Source organism: Chiloscyllium plagiosum, chromosome 25 (assembly GCF_004010195.1).
Source record: "Chiloscyllium plagiosum isolate BGI_BamShark_2017 chromosome 25, ASM401019v2, whole genome shotgun sequence".
Lineage (NCBI taxonomy): Eukaryota > Metazoa > Chordata > Chondrichthyes > Orectolobiformes > Hemiscylliidae > Chiloscyllium > Chiloscyllium plagiosum.
In genome coordinates this window covers 12152679-12168034 of record NC_057734.1, presented here as the reverse complement: position 1 = coordinate 12168034, position 15356 = coordinate 12152679, and the positions used below count along the sequence as shown (strand labels likewise).

The window sequence follows — 15356 nt, the reverse complement described above, 5'->3', positions numbered from 1 at the left end:
CAAAATTGGAGGTGTAGTGGACAGCGAAGAGGGTTACCTCAGGATACAACAGGATGTTGACCAGATGGGCCAATGGGCTGAGAAATGGCAGATGGAGTTTAATTCAGATAAATGTGAGGTGCTGCATTTTGGGAAAGCAAATTTTAGCAGGACTTACATACTTAATGGTAAGGTCCTAGGGAGTGTTACTGAACAAAGAGACCTTGGAGTGCAGGTTCATAGCTCCTTGAAAGTGGAGTCGCAGGTAGATAGGATAGTGAAGAAGGCATTTGGTATGCTATCCTTTATTGGTCAGAGTCTTGAGTACAGGAGTTGGGAGGTCATGTTGCAGCTGTACAGGACATTGGTTAGGCCACTGTTGGAATATTGCATACAGTTCTGATCTCCTTCCTATCAGAAAGAGGTTGTGAAACTTGAAAGGGTTAAGTAACGATTTACAAGGATGTTGCCAGGGTTGGAGAATTTGAGCTATAAGGAGAGACTGAACAGGCTGGGGCTGTTTTCTCTGGAGTGTCAGAAGCTGAGGGGTGATCTTATCGAGGTGTACAAAATTATGAGGGGCACGGATAGGGTAAATAGGCAAAGTCTTTTCCCTGGTGTCGGGGAGTCCAGAACTAGAGGGCATAGGTTTAAGATGAGAGGGGAAAGATACAAAAGAGACCTACAGGGCAACTTTTTCACACGGGGGTGGTACGTGTATGGAATGAGCTGCCAGAGGAAGTGGTGAAGGCTGGTACAATTGCAACATTTAAGAGGCATTTGGATGGGTATATGAATAGGAAGGGTTTGGAATGATATGGGTCGAGTGCTGGCAGGTGGGATTAGATTGGGTTGGGATATCTGTTCGGCATGGACGGGTTGGACCGAAGGGTCTGTTTCCATGTTGTACATCTCTATGACTCTATGACTCTAATCTCTTGCAGCCTCCTTACCCGTACACAACAACAGTTGATTACTTTCGAATGGCTGGGGAAATTATCACTGTCGTTACTGCCATCTTCTTCTTTTTCACAAATGTAAGTAGAGGAAAATAGTTTGTTAAGAATTCAGTAGCGTTCAAAGGACAAATCAGACTTAATCTTCAAGGACCATGAACCATATATTTCCAAACAATGTTGTCTTTATGGTTTTGATAGGAAGGCTTTAGTGAATCTAATTGTCCACAGTTTTGAGTAGTGGTGGACATTGTGTTTCAGAGTGCCAGTGCCTGTCCTGTAGGCCATAGGGAAAATCAACGTGGCTGACCATCTCACATTTGAAACATTGTGGAGAGTGCTGAGTGAATGCCAATATTTTCCCAGTGGGTATGTAGGGAAAACTAGATGCCAACTTATTATCCTGAGAGATTGTCCCATGTGCCCACCAGTGAATGTCTTCGGGGTGGCAGTGAGAAAGGTATTTGCAGAAACTACTTTTTTACACCTTTGGATGGTGTGTAATGTAGAAGGGAAGAAGGGGAAGAGTTGAGGAAAACAATGGAAAATAGAGAGCATCTTGTCCTACTAACAACCACAAAAAATCTAGATATTGTTGAATATAAAAAGAAAAGGCTCAACATCTGATAGTACAGTGGCTGATGCATCTAACCTGTGATAATCACCACACCATTGTTATTTTGTTCCTCAGTCTTGCCTCCTTCCTTTGAGTTGGACTGGGCAAACACTGGGCCAGGGATGACCAGGCTGTATGCGCCATCCACTTGCTTGTATTTTACAGCCAGGGTTTTTGAGGAAGAACCTAGGACTGAGTCTGCCTCTTCCTATTGCAGGAAAGGTGATGGCTGATACCGTAACTGAGATGATCTAACTCTGTAAAGACCCATGTGTCACTTGGGATCTTGTTTCTTGGGTCATTGAGTTTTGGCGGTTGCTCCTGCGAATTCAGGAATTTCCCTGCAGCCAGGAAAATAGAGCCACTTCCTGGCAGTGCACAGCGCTGAAATTCTTTTACAGTTTTGAAAATATACATTCATAAATATAACAACTTTTCTACAGTATCTTCATGACTTGATTCTAAATATATAATGCTAAACATTATGAAGTAAAGATGGAGAAATAGGGCCATATGATATTACTCACAATATATGTTTAAGAATACTTTGTTTGTTTTAATATAAAATGTGTTCATTTATTTGTTTTGAAACACAGAACCAGTGGTGTGCAAAAACTATTGCATCAATGAGGCATTTCAAAGTTTCAAAAGATAGATAAGGATTTAATTCATCCAGGATCCTCCCTTCCTGAACTTTGCTGACTTGTCCAGCTCATGTTAACAACCTCCCAAGAGACTGAAAATTATCCATGCACATGGTGCACATGCACACAGAGAGAGAGGACAGCATTGCTAAGGTGGAAAGGGACCCTCCATAATGGATTTAAAATGTTTTTAATCTGCTGCTATTATTGGTGTTTTGTGTATAGTTGTTGGTACTGCAGGATTAAAGTGATGTGAATGCATTGGAGACATTACAGAAGTGATTTACAAGAATGTTTCTCAGAATGAGGAACTCTGGTTACATGGATAGATTGAAGACAGTTCTCCTTAGAGGAGATTTCAAAATTATGAGCAGGTTGGGTAGAGTAGTTAGGAAGAAACTGTTCCCACTCAAAAGGATTGAGAGCTGCATGGCATAGATTTAAATTGATTTCCTAAAGGAATAAATGGGAAAATTCTTTTTCATTCAGTGTGCAGTTAGGGTTTAGAATGTACTGCCTGGAAGTGTAGTGGAGGCAGGTTCAATGAAGGCACTTGAGAGGACACTGGACAATGATTGAAATAAAAATAAAGTACAACTTTATGGGCGACAAAGCAGAAACTTGGCCATAGGCAATGCTGTTCATTTGAAGAGCCAGTGCAGATGTAATGGGCTGAATGGGCCCCATCTGCACTGTTAACATTTCGATGATTCTGCATGAAAATAAGTAAAAATCTTGCTTCCATTCCACAGGTGAAGGATTTGTTCCTGAAGAAATGTCCAGGAGTGAATTCCATGTTTATTGATGGATCTTTCCAGCTGCTTTAGTAAGACCTTCCTTAATTCCTTAAAAGTTAACACACTGTTCAGGTTATAAAGTGCTCACTTTGCTAAAAAAAAAAGAGCCTATTACTTGTGCCTAAGTATCATTCACAGTCACTTGCATTTACAATGAGGTTGATGTTTCTTATGGCCGTGACTCACATACACAGTTGACACTGCTTTTCTCCATGATAGCTCTGTACAGTAGTTTATTTGTGCTGTAATACAAGAGCCTAAAATTCAATTTTTAGAAGCAATTGTGTGATGTTTACAGTGCAACTGGGCCTCCATATTAATTCCTATTTATTCAAACTATTGGAAATACCAGTAGAATGTTGTGATATTTCAGATCTGCCGACAAGTAAACAATCTTGGCTGGATCATAGTAAAATCAACTTCTTTGTGACAGAAGGAAAACTTATGAATGATTGATCCTGTACAGAGGCATCAATGATCTGCATCTAACTCTTTGAGTGAATAAATCTCAAATTCTTAATGTAGAGCCATTAGGAACATATTATTCTGGACTGCTCTTCTTAAGGGTGATTCTTGAAAGGTAGTGCAGGACACCTTCTAGCATAGGGTTTGCAATGTAAGAGTAAAGAGAGCTTGGTGCAATTGTATAGGGCTTTGGTGAGACCACAGCAAGAGTCCTGTGTATAATTTTCACTAAGGAAGGATATACTTGCCTTGGACTTGGCGGCCTGAAAGTTCACTAGATTGATTCCTGCAATGAGGATTTTCCAAGAGTGCTTGAGAGGGTAGATGATGAAAGGCTAGTTCCCCTGGAAGTAGGGGTAAAAATCTCAGGTTAATGGGTCAGCCATCTATGACTTAGATAAGGAGAAATTTTGTCACTTGGTGGTCAGGATTGAGGGATGTTGGGGGGTGGTTTACGAATCTTTGGAATTCTCTACTGCAGAGATGAGGATGCTCAGTCACTGAGGATATTCAAGATTGAAATGATAGGTTCTTGGATGCACAGGGCATGAAGGAATATGAGGATACAGCAGCAAAGTGGAGTTGAGATGGAGGGTCAGTCAAGATCTTACTCAGTGACTGAGCAGTTTCAAAGGGCTGAATGGCCTAGTCCAGTAATTTCTTATGGCCTTGTGCTCTTAGGTACTGGGAAGACAAGAAATGAGCATCGGATTGCAATTGGAATGATCTTGGGTACTTGCAGTATGGGAAGTTTACAAATGTGGAAATTAAGGCACATGTATGTAACAGCTTTTAAATGAAATCCCTGGGCCTGTGAGTCAATATAGGAAAGGATACAGGCCCAGGTTTTTCGCAACCTCCTTGAATTGAGGAGGATTCTGGACATGATGCACCCTGATAAGATGGAGTTTAATTCAAATAAATGCGAGGTGCTGCATTTTGGGAATGCTAATCTTAGTAGGACTATACACATAGTGGTAAGGTCCAGGGGAGTGTTGCTGAACAAAGAGACCTTGTAGTGCAGGTTCAAAGTTCCTTGAAAGTATTGTCACAGGTAGATAGAATAGTGAAGAAGGCGTTTGGTATGCTTTCCTTCATTGGTCAGAGTATTGAGTACAGGTGTTGGGAGGTCATGTTGCAGCTGTACAGGACATTGGTTAGGCCACTATTGGAATATTGCGTGCAATTCTGGTCTCCTTCCTATCGGAAGGATGTTGTGAAACTTGAAAGGATTCAGAAAAGACTTCCAAGGATGTTGCCAGAGTTGGAGAATTTGAGCTATAAGGAGAGGCTGAAGAGGCTGGGGCTATTTTCCCTGGAGCGCCGGAGGCTGAAGGGTGACCTTATAGAGGTCTACAAAATTATGAGGGGCATGGATAGGGTAAATAGGCAAAGTCTTTTCCCTGGGGTCAGGGAGTGCAGAACTAGAGGGCATAGGTTTAGGGTGAGAAGGGAACGTCCCTGGGGTCAGGGAGTGCAGAACTAGAGGGCATAGGTTTAGGGTGAGAAGGGAACGATATAAAAGAGGCCTGCGGGGCAACTTTTTCACACAGGGGGTAGTACGTGTATGGAATGAGCTGCCAGAGGAAATGGTGGAGGCTGGTACAATTGCAACATTTAAGAGGCATTTGGATGGGTATATGAATAGGAAGGGTTTGGAGGGATATGGGCCGGGTGCTGACAGGTGCGACTAGATTGGGCTGGGATATCTGGTCGGCATGGACGGGTTGGACCGAAGCGTCTGTTTCCATGCTGTATATCTCTATGACTCCATGACTCTATGTCATTTACCTAACGAAAGGTTTTGGGGGCATCCAGCGATGAGTTACACAAGTTTGGAGCACACTGGCTTCTTCAGGCCTCAGGAGATGATGGGTGAAGTGGTTGGTGGATTTGGGTGGTAAGAAATACTCTGGTGGAGGGAAAGGTAACCAATGTTTGTGGAAGAGCTGGCATTCAAGTGTTGCCTTAGAGCTCCCCCTGCTGGTCTCTGGATATTATCAGCTGGCTGCAGCCTCCAGCATTGAAAGAACATGGATTACCTTTTACCCGAAAACAGCCAGTGAGGGCTCACAGTTAAGTGAATACTTGAGTAGTTTGTTGTCTCTGCTCATTGCAAATTATATAAAGAAAATAGTCTTAAGGTGGACAATGCTAGGTAATAACATAATTATTCAGATGCAGAATTTGGATGGATGTAGTATTGCAAGGGGGCCCAAACTTTGGTTGGGCAACATGGCATCTTGGGAGACTCAAATATTCCATGCATTTCATCTTACATTTCTGGTACTAACAGGTCATCAGTTTAATATTAAACTTGAAATTCTTCCATAAGACCACAAGATGCAAGAGCAGAAGGAGGCTGTTCAGCCATTGAGTCTGCTTTGCCATTCAGTGAGATCACAACTGATCCTAAAAATCCTCAACTCCACTTTCCTGCTTTGTCACCATTACCCTTAATTCACTTGCTGATTAAAAATATCTGTCTGAGCCTTCAATATACTTAACAACACAGCTTTGACAACCCACAGATTCACAACCTTCTGAGAAAACATTTCTCCTCATCGCTGTCTTAAGTGTGCAAACTCTTATTCTGAGATTGTCTTCTGGTCTAGTCTCTCCCACAAGGGGAAACAACTTTTCCACATCTACCCTGTCAAGTCCCCTGAGAATCTTACATTTCAAAAGGTCATCTCTCATTCTTCACTCCTAAATAGGGCTACAAATTCTAAACAACAATCGTCATAATATTAACTTACAAAATTCAAACAAGATGTGACAACATGTTAGAACTGGAGCCCAGGTTGAAAGGTAAGGTCTCGGATGGGTTGAGGGGTCACGTGTTTGCTGAAGCACCTTCCTGCAGTGTTGGAATACATATTGAGAGAAACATTGTATTACTATCTAGAAATGGGAGTGTTGCTGAGACCCCTGCTCTCAGTTCACACATCAAAGAGGCAGTGCTTCGGAGAGTGTGGGCTAATAATCAATCTGTCTGCTTATCCTTCTGTTGACCAAGTCCCTGTGGTGCTCCTGTGTTGCAGTTTTATTTATTCCATCCTGGTGTTGGTGTCGGCGGGACTGTACTTGGCTGGTGAGGAGTCCTATCTTGCTGTAATGGTGTTTGCTCTGGTCTTAGGCTGGATAAACACACTGTACTTCACCAGAGGCCTGAAGCTAACAGGGACCTACAGCATTATGATACAGAAGGTATGTGTAATGATCGAATAAACTTTGGAATGTGCACGTTTTCACAGAAAAGACCAGGAGAGTTGACAAGCTAATCCTGTATGGCGCTGTACAAAGACATCCAATTTGATCTTGAACATACTTTGCGAAAGAACGAATTCCCTCGCTTACACGTAGCCTTCTAGTTATTACTTTTTTATCTTGTCAAAAGCCTTGAGAAGTTCCATGGCATTATTTTGCAGCCTCCTTTTGTTGTTCAATGAGAACAAGCCCAATTTCCTTGGAGTGAGTTCAGAACATGGATGACAAGATTAAAATTTGAGTCAGCTAGTTCAGGGATGACTTCAGGAAGGAGAGTGGAGATTTGGAACCCTGTCCTTGCATCAGGACTGCTGTTGCTGCTGAGAGTCAGTTTGAACACTATCAACACTGAGATCGATAGTTCTTTTGTTAGGCAAAGAGTATAAATGGATAGGAGGAAAAAGCATTTGTTTTAGCATTTCCTCATACACCTTTCTTCCTCGTGGGGAGATATTGGAAAGATTCCTTTGTTTAATATCAGCCTATTAGACTACATAATAAATTCTAGTGTGGGACTTGAACGTGGAGATTCAGGTCCAAAACCCAGGAAACCACTGCCACAAGACCACCTAACAGTAACTGGAGTTAAGACATGAAACTGATATGATCTAATTAAAAAGCAGAACAGGCTTAAGAGGCTGAATAGTCATGTCCAGTTCCTATACTCCTTAAGTATTCCCCATACTGTAGATTTCTTTTACCTGAAATCAATATCCATTCTCACCTCTCAAAGGCAATGATCTTTCAGAAAATATTGTTGCCTATCCCTAATTGCTTTGAATTGAGTGGCTTGTTTGGCTATTTCAGAGGGCAGCTAAGATCCAACTACAAGACATGAAAACGCCTTTAAACACTCTTATCTGGTATGACCATTGACTTGCATGTTATTCTGGAGGATTGATTTGTGATACAGTCATGCCAACAGCAAAGGTTAAAATCCTGTAGTGGCTGAGATTACCATGAAGGTAATTAAGAAGCAATTTATGAAAATTATAAAATGACCATTTAAGCATACATTCAGCATGAACTGTCACAGCCTCTGGTAAAACTAAGCAGAATAGACACTTCATATTCAGGGTGTAATGATGCTGCTCCTTTAACAAGGTGATGTTGTCCTTGGCTTTTTTTTTCAGAGCTAGTAAAAGACACAGACTCCAGAAACTCTAAGTTTGAAGGGTTTTAAGACCAATTTGATTATAGCAAACAGATACTGTCTCAGAAAACACTTGTATAATGAAAGCAGAATAGCCAGTTCTCCCAGTTCAACTTTTCTCTGGTTTGATTTGGTTTTAGCAGTCTGGCTATTCACTGAAAGCAGTCAGGCAGTTTTTATGGCTGCTGATCTAAGAAACAGCTACATGGAAGAAGGTGTTCCCTGCTGCCACCTCTCTCTCCTGTAAGACCCTGTGTTTGATTTTACCTTTTGTGCCTAGGGGTGTTTATGGGAATTGTTGCAAGTATTTGGAAAAGCATCATTAAATTGGTATAGTCTGTTGGGTTTTGGGATAGGTTAAGTTGTTCTGTATTCGGTTATCTTGTTTGTTTCCTTCGGTAATCTTGCAAATAAATTCTGTTTTGTTTAAAACTAGATAAGTGATTTGACCAGGTACATCTCTCCTAGAATATCCACTATACACCTACTTAAAACAACTAGCAAAGTTAGGGTCTGGGCTACTTCCTTGAAATGTTTTGTGGGGGTCTGGTTCATAACAAGGAGCTGATAAACGTTTAGTGGCTTCAGGATTCTGTATGATGATTTCCTGGGCACTGAGCCTGAGTGAATTCTGGATATCATTTTGGGCTGGGACCATTGTGACCAGAGCCCACTCACGGTTAAAAGTTTGGATTCATAGTCTCTTTTAATGCCTATTGTTAATGAACATTGAGGAACTGGAGTGGTGCCCAGGAGATCCAGACACATTATGGGGAGTGGCCTCATTTACAATGCCATCTAATGTGTTATCTTTCAGTGTCACCAGCTGTGTTGCCAAACCTCCAGGATTATCCAGGAGTTCATGGGAACTAAAGATTAATCACCAGACATTGTTTTATCAATTGAAGAGAAAAAATGATTGGGACAAAGAAGTGGAATTTTAAACAGGAATGTGAGCAGGCCAGTTATGAGGAACGAGATTATCCTCCAGGAATGTGACTGGACACTGTTGGCAACAATAGCTGGTACATTAGACATGAAGTCAAATTTGACCTTCTGTGCGTGATGATGAGGGCCAGTGTCTGGTGTACTTCAACACAGCAATCATCCACTGGTACATTAACCCTTTGGCTTTGTGAAGGAAGAGCTGGTAGGAAATTACGAGTCTGTAGAAGGGATGGATAAAGAGATTGATTTGCGTATATTCTTGGTTTTTCTGGCACAGAATCAGCTTGTCTCCACGAAACCTGAGCACATCAAAGTCACTTTCAGAAGAAACTATCAAAGTTTTTCAAAGTCTCAATCTTGGCTTTGAAACATGCTTGTTTGAGCAAACCACTTGTTTTAGTCTTATCGGACTTTGTAGCTATGCTGACCCCTGTAGTATGCTCCAGAAACTGCAGTCACATTTACAGAATATCACACAGGAGCTGCTTTCCTTTATAACTTCATTCTTTTGATCCCGTTGAACATTTAAATTACCTGACAAAAGTGTCCTTTCCTTTAGATCCTGGTTAAAGACCTTTTCCGGTTCCTTCTGGTTTACGTGTTGTTCATGATTGGCTTCACATCAGGTTTGTAATGTTTTAAATGCGATCATCTTGAGGTGAATACTGGCAAAGGTGTAACTTTTGGGGGCTTGTTATAAAGAGTGGAAAAGGGCTATAAAATGATTAAACATGTAAGGTTGAGGGGTGTGGTAGCACATGGCTTTTATGCTCATGAATCCTCACATGTTAAGCTCCTTCTGAGTGATGGTTATGGAGGAGTTCAGATTGGATTGCTTTTGGGATGGTTGTCCTGGGATTAACTTCCACACCAGAATCTAGATACACTGACAGAAGCAGGATACCTATCCAGCCTTTTAGTTTTAAGATGCATAATGGAACAGGAATTGTAAAGAAAGAAAACAAATCTTTCTTCAGAAAACATGTTATTAAATGATTAGATTCCCTACAGTATGGAAATCTGTTCTAAAATAAATTTATGGAACCACATAAGTTTTTTACTTCTCTGCTTTTAAATGTATCTGTTACAAATGTTAATAGTGATGTCTGTCACTTCCATTCCAGCCCTGGTCTCATTGTTGATGACTTGTCCCAGTGACGATATTACACTTCAAACTTGTGACATAACATCTGACTCACCCAACTGTACGAGTTCGACATATCCCATCTGTAGAGACAACTTGTCATTCAGCAAGTTCCTGCTGGAGCTTTTCCGACTCACCATTGGCATGGGTGACCTTGATGTTATCAACAATGCCAAGTACCCCATAGTGTTTGTCATCCTTCTGGTGTCCTACATTATCCTAACCTTTGTGCTCCTGCTGAACATGTTAATTGCTTTGATGGGTGAAACTGTGGGTCAGGTCTCTAAGAAGAGCAAGCAAATCTGGAGACTGCAGGTAAGATTGACCAGTGTAGAGATTGTAAGCAAAGTTATATCTTTTTCTTTGAATATTTCACAGTCATAAATGGAAGTTTCAACACTCTCTGTCGGCATTTACTCTCCATGCAAGTAAATAGGTCCAATTGGTTTTACCCACCCACCCTGTATCCATTGCCATTCACCTGTTCTCTCTCCGATTCAATTCCCTAATTTGATCTTGAAATTTGATATAGTTCCCACCTTCACCACAGAGGGTGGTGTGAATTCTAGACATCTGGATTAGTGGTGCTGGAAGAGCACAGCAGTTCAGGCAGCATCCAAGGAGCTTCGAAATCAATGTTTCGGGCAAAATATGAAGGGCTTTTGCCCGAAACGTTAATTTCGAAGCTCCTTGGATGCTGCCTGAACTGCTGTGCTCTTCCAGCACCACTAATCCAGAATCTGGGGTTTCCAGCATCTGCAGTCATCGTTTTTACCTCGTGAATTCTAGACACCCAAGTCTGTGTGAAGGATTTTCTCCCAATCTGTTCTAAATTGTGTGCATTCAGTCTTATGCTAGTGGTCCCATATACTAGATCCCTTGAATACTGAAAGGTCCATATACATTTCTGTCAGGCTTATAACATCCTTTAAAAGCTTTGTGGTTTGTCAAAAACAACCATCTTTTTGAAATCTGTGATCTCTGTTTCTAGCTACTTCCTATCTAAGCTCCAGACAGCATAGTACAACTGATCTTGCCCTTGGGGTTGAATTAAACAATCAGGCAATGTTCCTGGCCCGAAATGGATCACAAGGGTTGTGAGAGGACAGTTCCTGTTGTGGGAGAATCTAGAATTAGAGATTGCTGTTTCAAGATAAGGGAGTCACCATTTGTGACAGAGATAAGGAAAACACTTTTTTCTATTGTAGGATCATCTGTCTTTGGAGCGCTTCCTGAAAAAGATTCCTTAAAATATTTGAGATAAGAGTAGACAGACTTTTTATAGCGACAGGTTGTTGGGGGAGAGGGGAGGTGGGAATGTGGAATAATCAGATCAGCCATGATCGCAGATTAGCTCTGAGGGGCCAAATGGCCTATTCCTGCTTTTAACTTCTGTGTTTGCGTGTGACAAATGCTAACTTTCTCCCTGTCAGTCTGCAAAGTTTTCCTTCAGTGAAGAGACAGTGAGAAAACAAAATATGAATGGTCCAGATACAAGAGAGGGGGAGCAAGAGAAAGAAGGAGACAGAGTCATGAGAAAGTGTTGAGAGCATGGTGCTGGAAAAGCACTGCAGGTCAGGCGGCATCCAAGAAGCAGGAGAATCGATGTTTTGGGCATAAGCCCTTCATCAGGGAGTTTATTACTGATGAAGGGCTTATGCCTGAAATGTGGACTCTCCTGTTCCTCAGATGCTGCCTGACCTGCTGTGCTTTTCCAGCACTACACTCTCAACTCTGATCTCCAGCGTCTGTAGTCCTCACTTTCTCCTCATGAATGCAATGTGAATGGAAGAGGAAGTAGTGCAGGAGTTTGAGCACTGTGAGATCTAGTTGGCCACTCAACATTTCTAATTACATGGGTCCAGTCTCCTGCTGTGAGAGATTGGGTACACTTGATGCAGATTGTGTAAAAGTGATCATTAATATTGACAATAAATATTGGATATTATTTTAGTGGGCTACAACAATCCTGGATATCGAGAGATCATTTCCAGTGTTTCTAAGGAAAGCGTTTCGTTCTGGTGAGATGGTTACTGTGGGAATCAATTCTGATGGTACTCCTGACAGGAGATGGTGCTTTCGGTAAGAAAGAGATGACTCATTTATTTTTAACTTATATTTAATAGTTGGTGTACGCACAGGACAGTCGCAGTGACTGGTAAAGAGGTACCGTGGCTGATTTATTGCATGGCCTGGTTCCAGTCACCTGAAAAAAAGGCCATAAATTTGAAACCTAAGGGAATTGTGAAAGACCCTTCCAACCATCCACTGACAAACCAGCTCAGCATCCCAAAAACGAGTCATGCTATCCAAACAGGGCGGAGTGTCAGCAAAATAAATATCAGAAACAACTGAATCGCGAGATGAAGCTTTGAGTTGAGATCCTTCATCTAAACAGTTTCCACCTTGAATATTAAACCTTCTATTTCCCTGACTTCCATTGTGGATATTTTAATGGACCTGTTCAGACATGTTACTACATACCTCTGCAACAGGTGGGAATTGAACCCAGGCTTCCTAACCCAGAATTAGGGACACTACCACTACACCTCAAGAACCCTAATTGACAGCTGTTGTAAACCTCATCAGTGTCGAGCTCACTGATTTCATTTGTATATTGATCCAAAGGGAGCTAAAAAAATGGCCTAGAATTGAGAGATGGGATGGAACTTTAAATTGATTTTTAGTAATGCTTCTTTATAAACCTCTTGTAGAGTAATAATACAATGGATATCATCAGAGGATCATCAGTCTTTGGAGTACTTCCTGAAAAAGATTCCTTAAAAAATATTTGAGATAGGAGTAGGCAGACTTATTGATAGAATGTCAGTTATCAGGGGGTGGGGGGGGGGGAGATGGGAATGTGGAATCAGACTGGGAACTGTGCAATCTTACACAACGTTCATATAGTGCAACATTCCACCCTACCATCATTATGTATAAAATGACATCTTCTTCTGCACGCCATGTGTACCACAGACACAATTCTTTGGTTCTTTTTGCACAGAGACTATTTTAGCTGCTGTTGGAGGTTAGTGGTGAGTGGGCTGGTGTTGCATGGAGAGTGAGCATTGAGGTAGGTGAATGTGGTATTTCAGGCTTCCAGCCAAAGGCATTGTTTACCATTTGACCACTGCCAGGATTGGTGGCCAAAGGGCAATCTGACCCCAAGTGGTGGGTAGCCAATTAAAGCTATTTAATAGCCAATTGAGAGAGATCGATGGAAAATTACAGTCAGCCTGCAGCTTCAACTACTTCTGCTCCCTGGAGGTAGCCACAAGGGCAACTTTTGGTTGTTTTTAATTTGCAAAATATACAGAGAGAGCTCCTGACCTGGAGTGGGAATCTGCAGCTCATTTCATTTTGGAGGGATCCTGCCTGTTGTCAATTTGATGGCAAACCCATTCTGTGATCACTAATTAATTATCTCCCATTAGCCAAAACCACTGTGGCTTGACTGCTTTCCACAAAGTTTGAGGTTTCAACCCCCATTTGACCCCAATGTGAGATTCCAACCCAAAAGGTTAAATCCTGTCCCTTGGGTTTCTGCACATTGTGGCATTGGGCAGCCTGAAGGATTAGCCACTGGCCAACTGGTCAAGGTTTGTACACAAACTGGCTTCACATTAGGAGATCATTTTGTTGCTATGATAATTTTATATGATCATATTTCTTTCTCCTATTTCGCAATACTGCCTACACTCAACAGTAACAGTGACATTGCTGCTTCTGTGTATATTCCAGAGTGGATGAGGTCAACTGGTCTCATTGGAACCAAAATGTTGGAATTATTAATGAAGATCCGGGTAGGAGTGACACCTACCAATATGATGCTGGTTTTACTCACACCATTGGGCGGCTACGGCGAGGTGAGCTACAATTACACTTGTTTTTACAAAAAAGCCATTGATATATCAAAATCAGTGAAACCTGTAAATTAAAGGCAATGTAGGTGCTGGTAACAGCTGTCCTAGATATGGAAAAGCCTTGGTAGAATTGGCAGTTATTTTTCCAGCATCCATAGTCCCCAGGACAGAGCAGTACAAGCGTTCATTCCTGGAGATAGGCTGGTTTCTCTACCCATGTGCATGCTGGGTAGATTGAACCAAGGATATATTTCCCTCCCCTCCCTTATCAGCATTCTGTAAAGACCACTCCCTCCGTGACTCCCTCGTCAGATCCACACCCCCCACCAACCCAACCTCCACTCCCGGCACCTTCCCCTGCAACCGCAGGAGGTGCAAGACTTGCGCCCACACCTCCCTCCAAGGCCCCAAAGGAAACTTCCAAAAGAAACTTCCATATCCGCCACAGATTCACCTGCACCTCCACACACATCATCTATTGCATCCTCTGCACCCGATGTGGCCTCCGCTATATTGGGGAGACAGGCCGGCTACTTGCGGAGCGTTCCAGAGAACACCTCTGGGACACCCGGACCAACCAACCCAACCACCCTGTGGCCCAACACTTCAACTCCCCCTCCCACTCCACCAAGAATATGCAGGTCTTTGGACTCCTCCATCGCCACATCACCTTGACCTCTTTCCACCTATCGCATTTCCGACGCCCCTCCCCCAAGTCCCTCCTCCCTACCTTTTATCTTAGCCTGCTGGACAAACTTTCCTCATTCCTGAAGAAGGGCTTATGCCCGAAACGTCGATTCTCCTGTTCCCTGGATGCTGCCTGACCTGCTGCACTTTTCCAGCAACACATTTTCAGCTCTGATCTCCAGCATCTGCAGACCTCACTTTCTCCCCATGCTGGGTAGATTGCTTTGCAATCACCATAAACTTCATGAGAATTTAGGGGCATGAAGGAAGCAGGTTGCTTGGGAAGTGATCCAGAATCAGTGAAATCTCCAGGTACAGCAACGTTGCAGCAAGCTGCCTCCCGTAGTTAACTTGTAAAAAGGTTTGGTGTATTGAAAACTGTCCCAGTTCATTAATTGTGGATGTCCATGGTTTCAGAATGGCTCTTGTGTATGCACTACACAAGTCGTTTGGGTCTGTGAATGTGTCAGTTTTGTAAGGAGTGTTTATTTTCGTACAGGTTTCATTACATTCTAACTTCCAATCCAATCAATCAACTCAAGCCAAAGGTATAATGTCCTGGGGACAGACAAAAGAATAAAGGAAAACTAGTTTATAGAAAACTTGTGAAAACCTCAAACTTACTATTAAGTAATGTTCTGTTCATAAATTAATTGAGCATGGTAACAAAGGCCTGGATTTTCTGTTCAAGGTCAAGCAGTCCAGCATGAAGCATAGCCCACCTGGATCATGTAAATCTTAAAGAGGTCAAAAGCTTGTGGACAACAAGAATTATTTGCATTTATATAATTCCTTTAACATCTCAAGCTCTTAACAAGGACACTCCATTAT

General features: G+C 42.1%; 1 protein-coding gene across 1 annotated transcript in view; it reads left to right on the top strand.

Annotated features, from left to right (window-relative positions):
* Positions 1–15356, top strand: part of LOC122562564 (transient receptor potential cation channel subfamily V member 4-like) — a 168512-nt gene that overhangs the window by 151187 nt on the left and 1969 nt on the right. Inside the window, exons 13-19 of the mRNA XM_043715497.1 lie at positions 924–1016; positions 2948–3021; positions 6502–6667; positions 9388–9454; positions 9953–10287; positions 11927–12054; positions 13717–13841. Coding sequence (XP_043571432.1) covers positions 924–1016; positions 2948–3021; positions 6502–6667; positions 9388–9454; positions 9953–10287; positions 11927–12054; positions 13717–13841 — 988 coding nt within the window. The remainder of the gene's footprint in view (positions 1–923; positions 1017–2947; positions 3022–6501; positions 6668–9387; positions 9455–9952; positions 10288–11926; positions 12055–13716; positions 13842–15356) is intronic.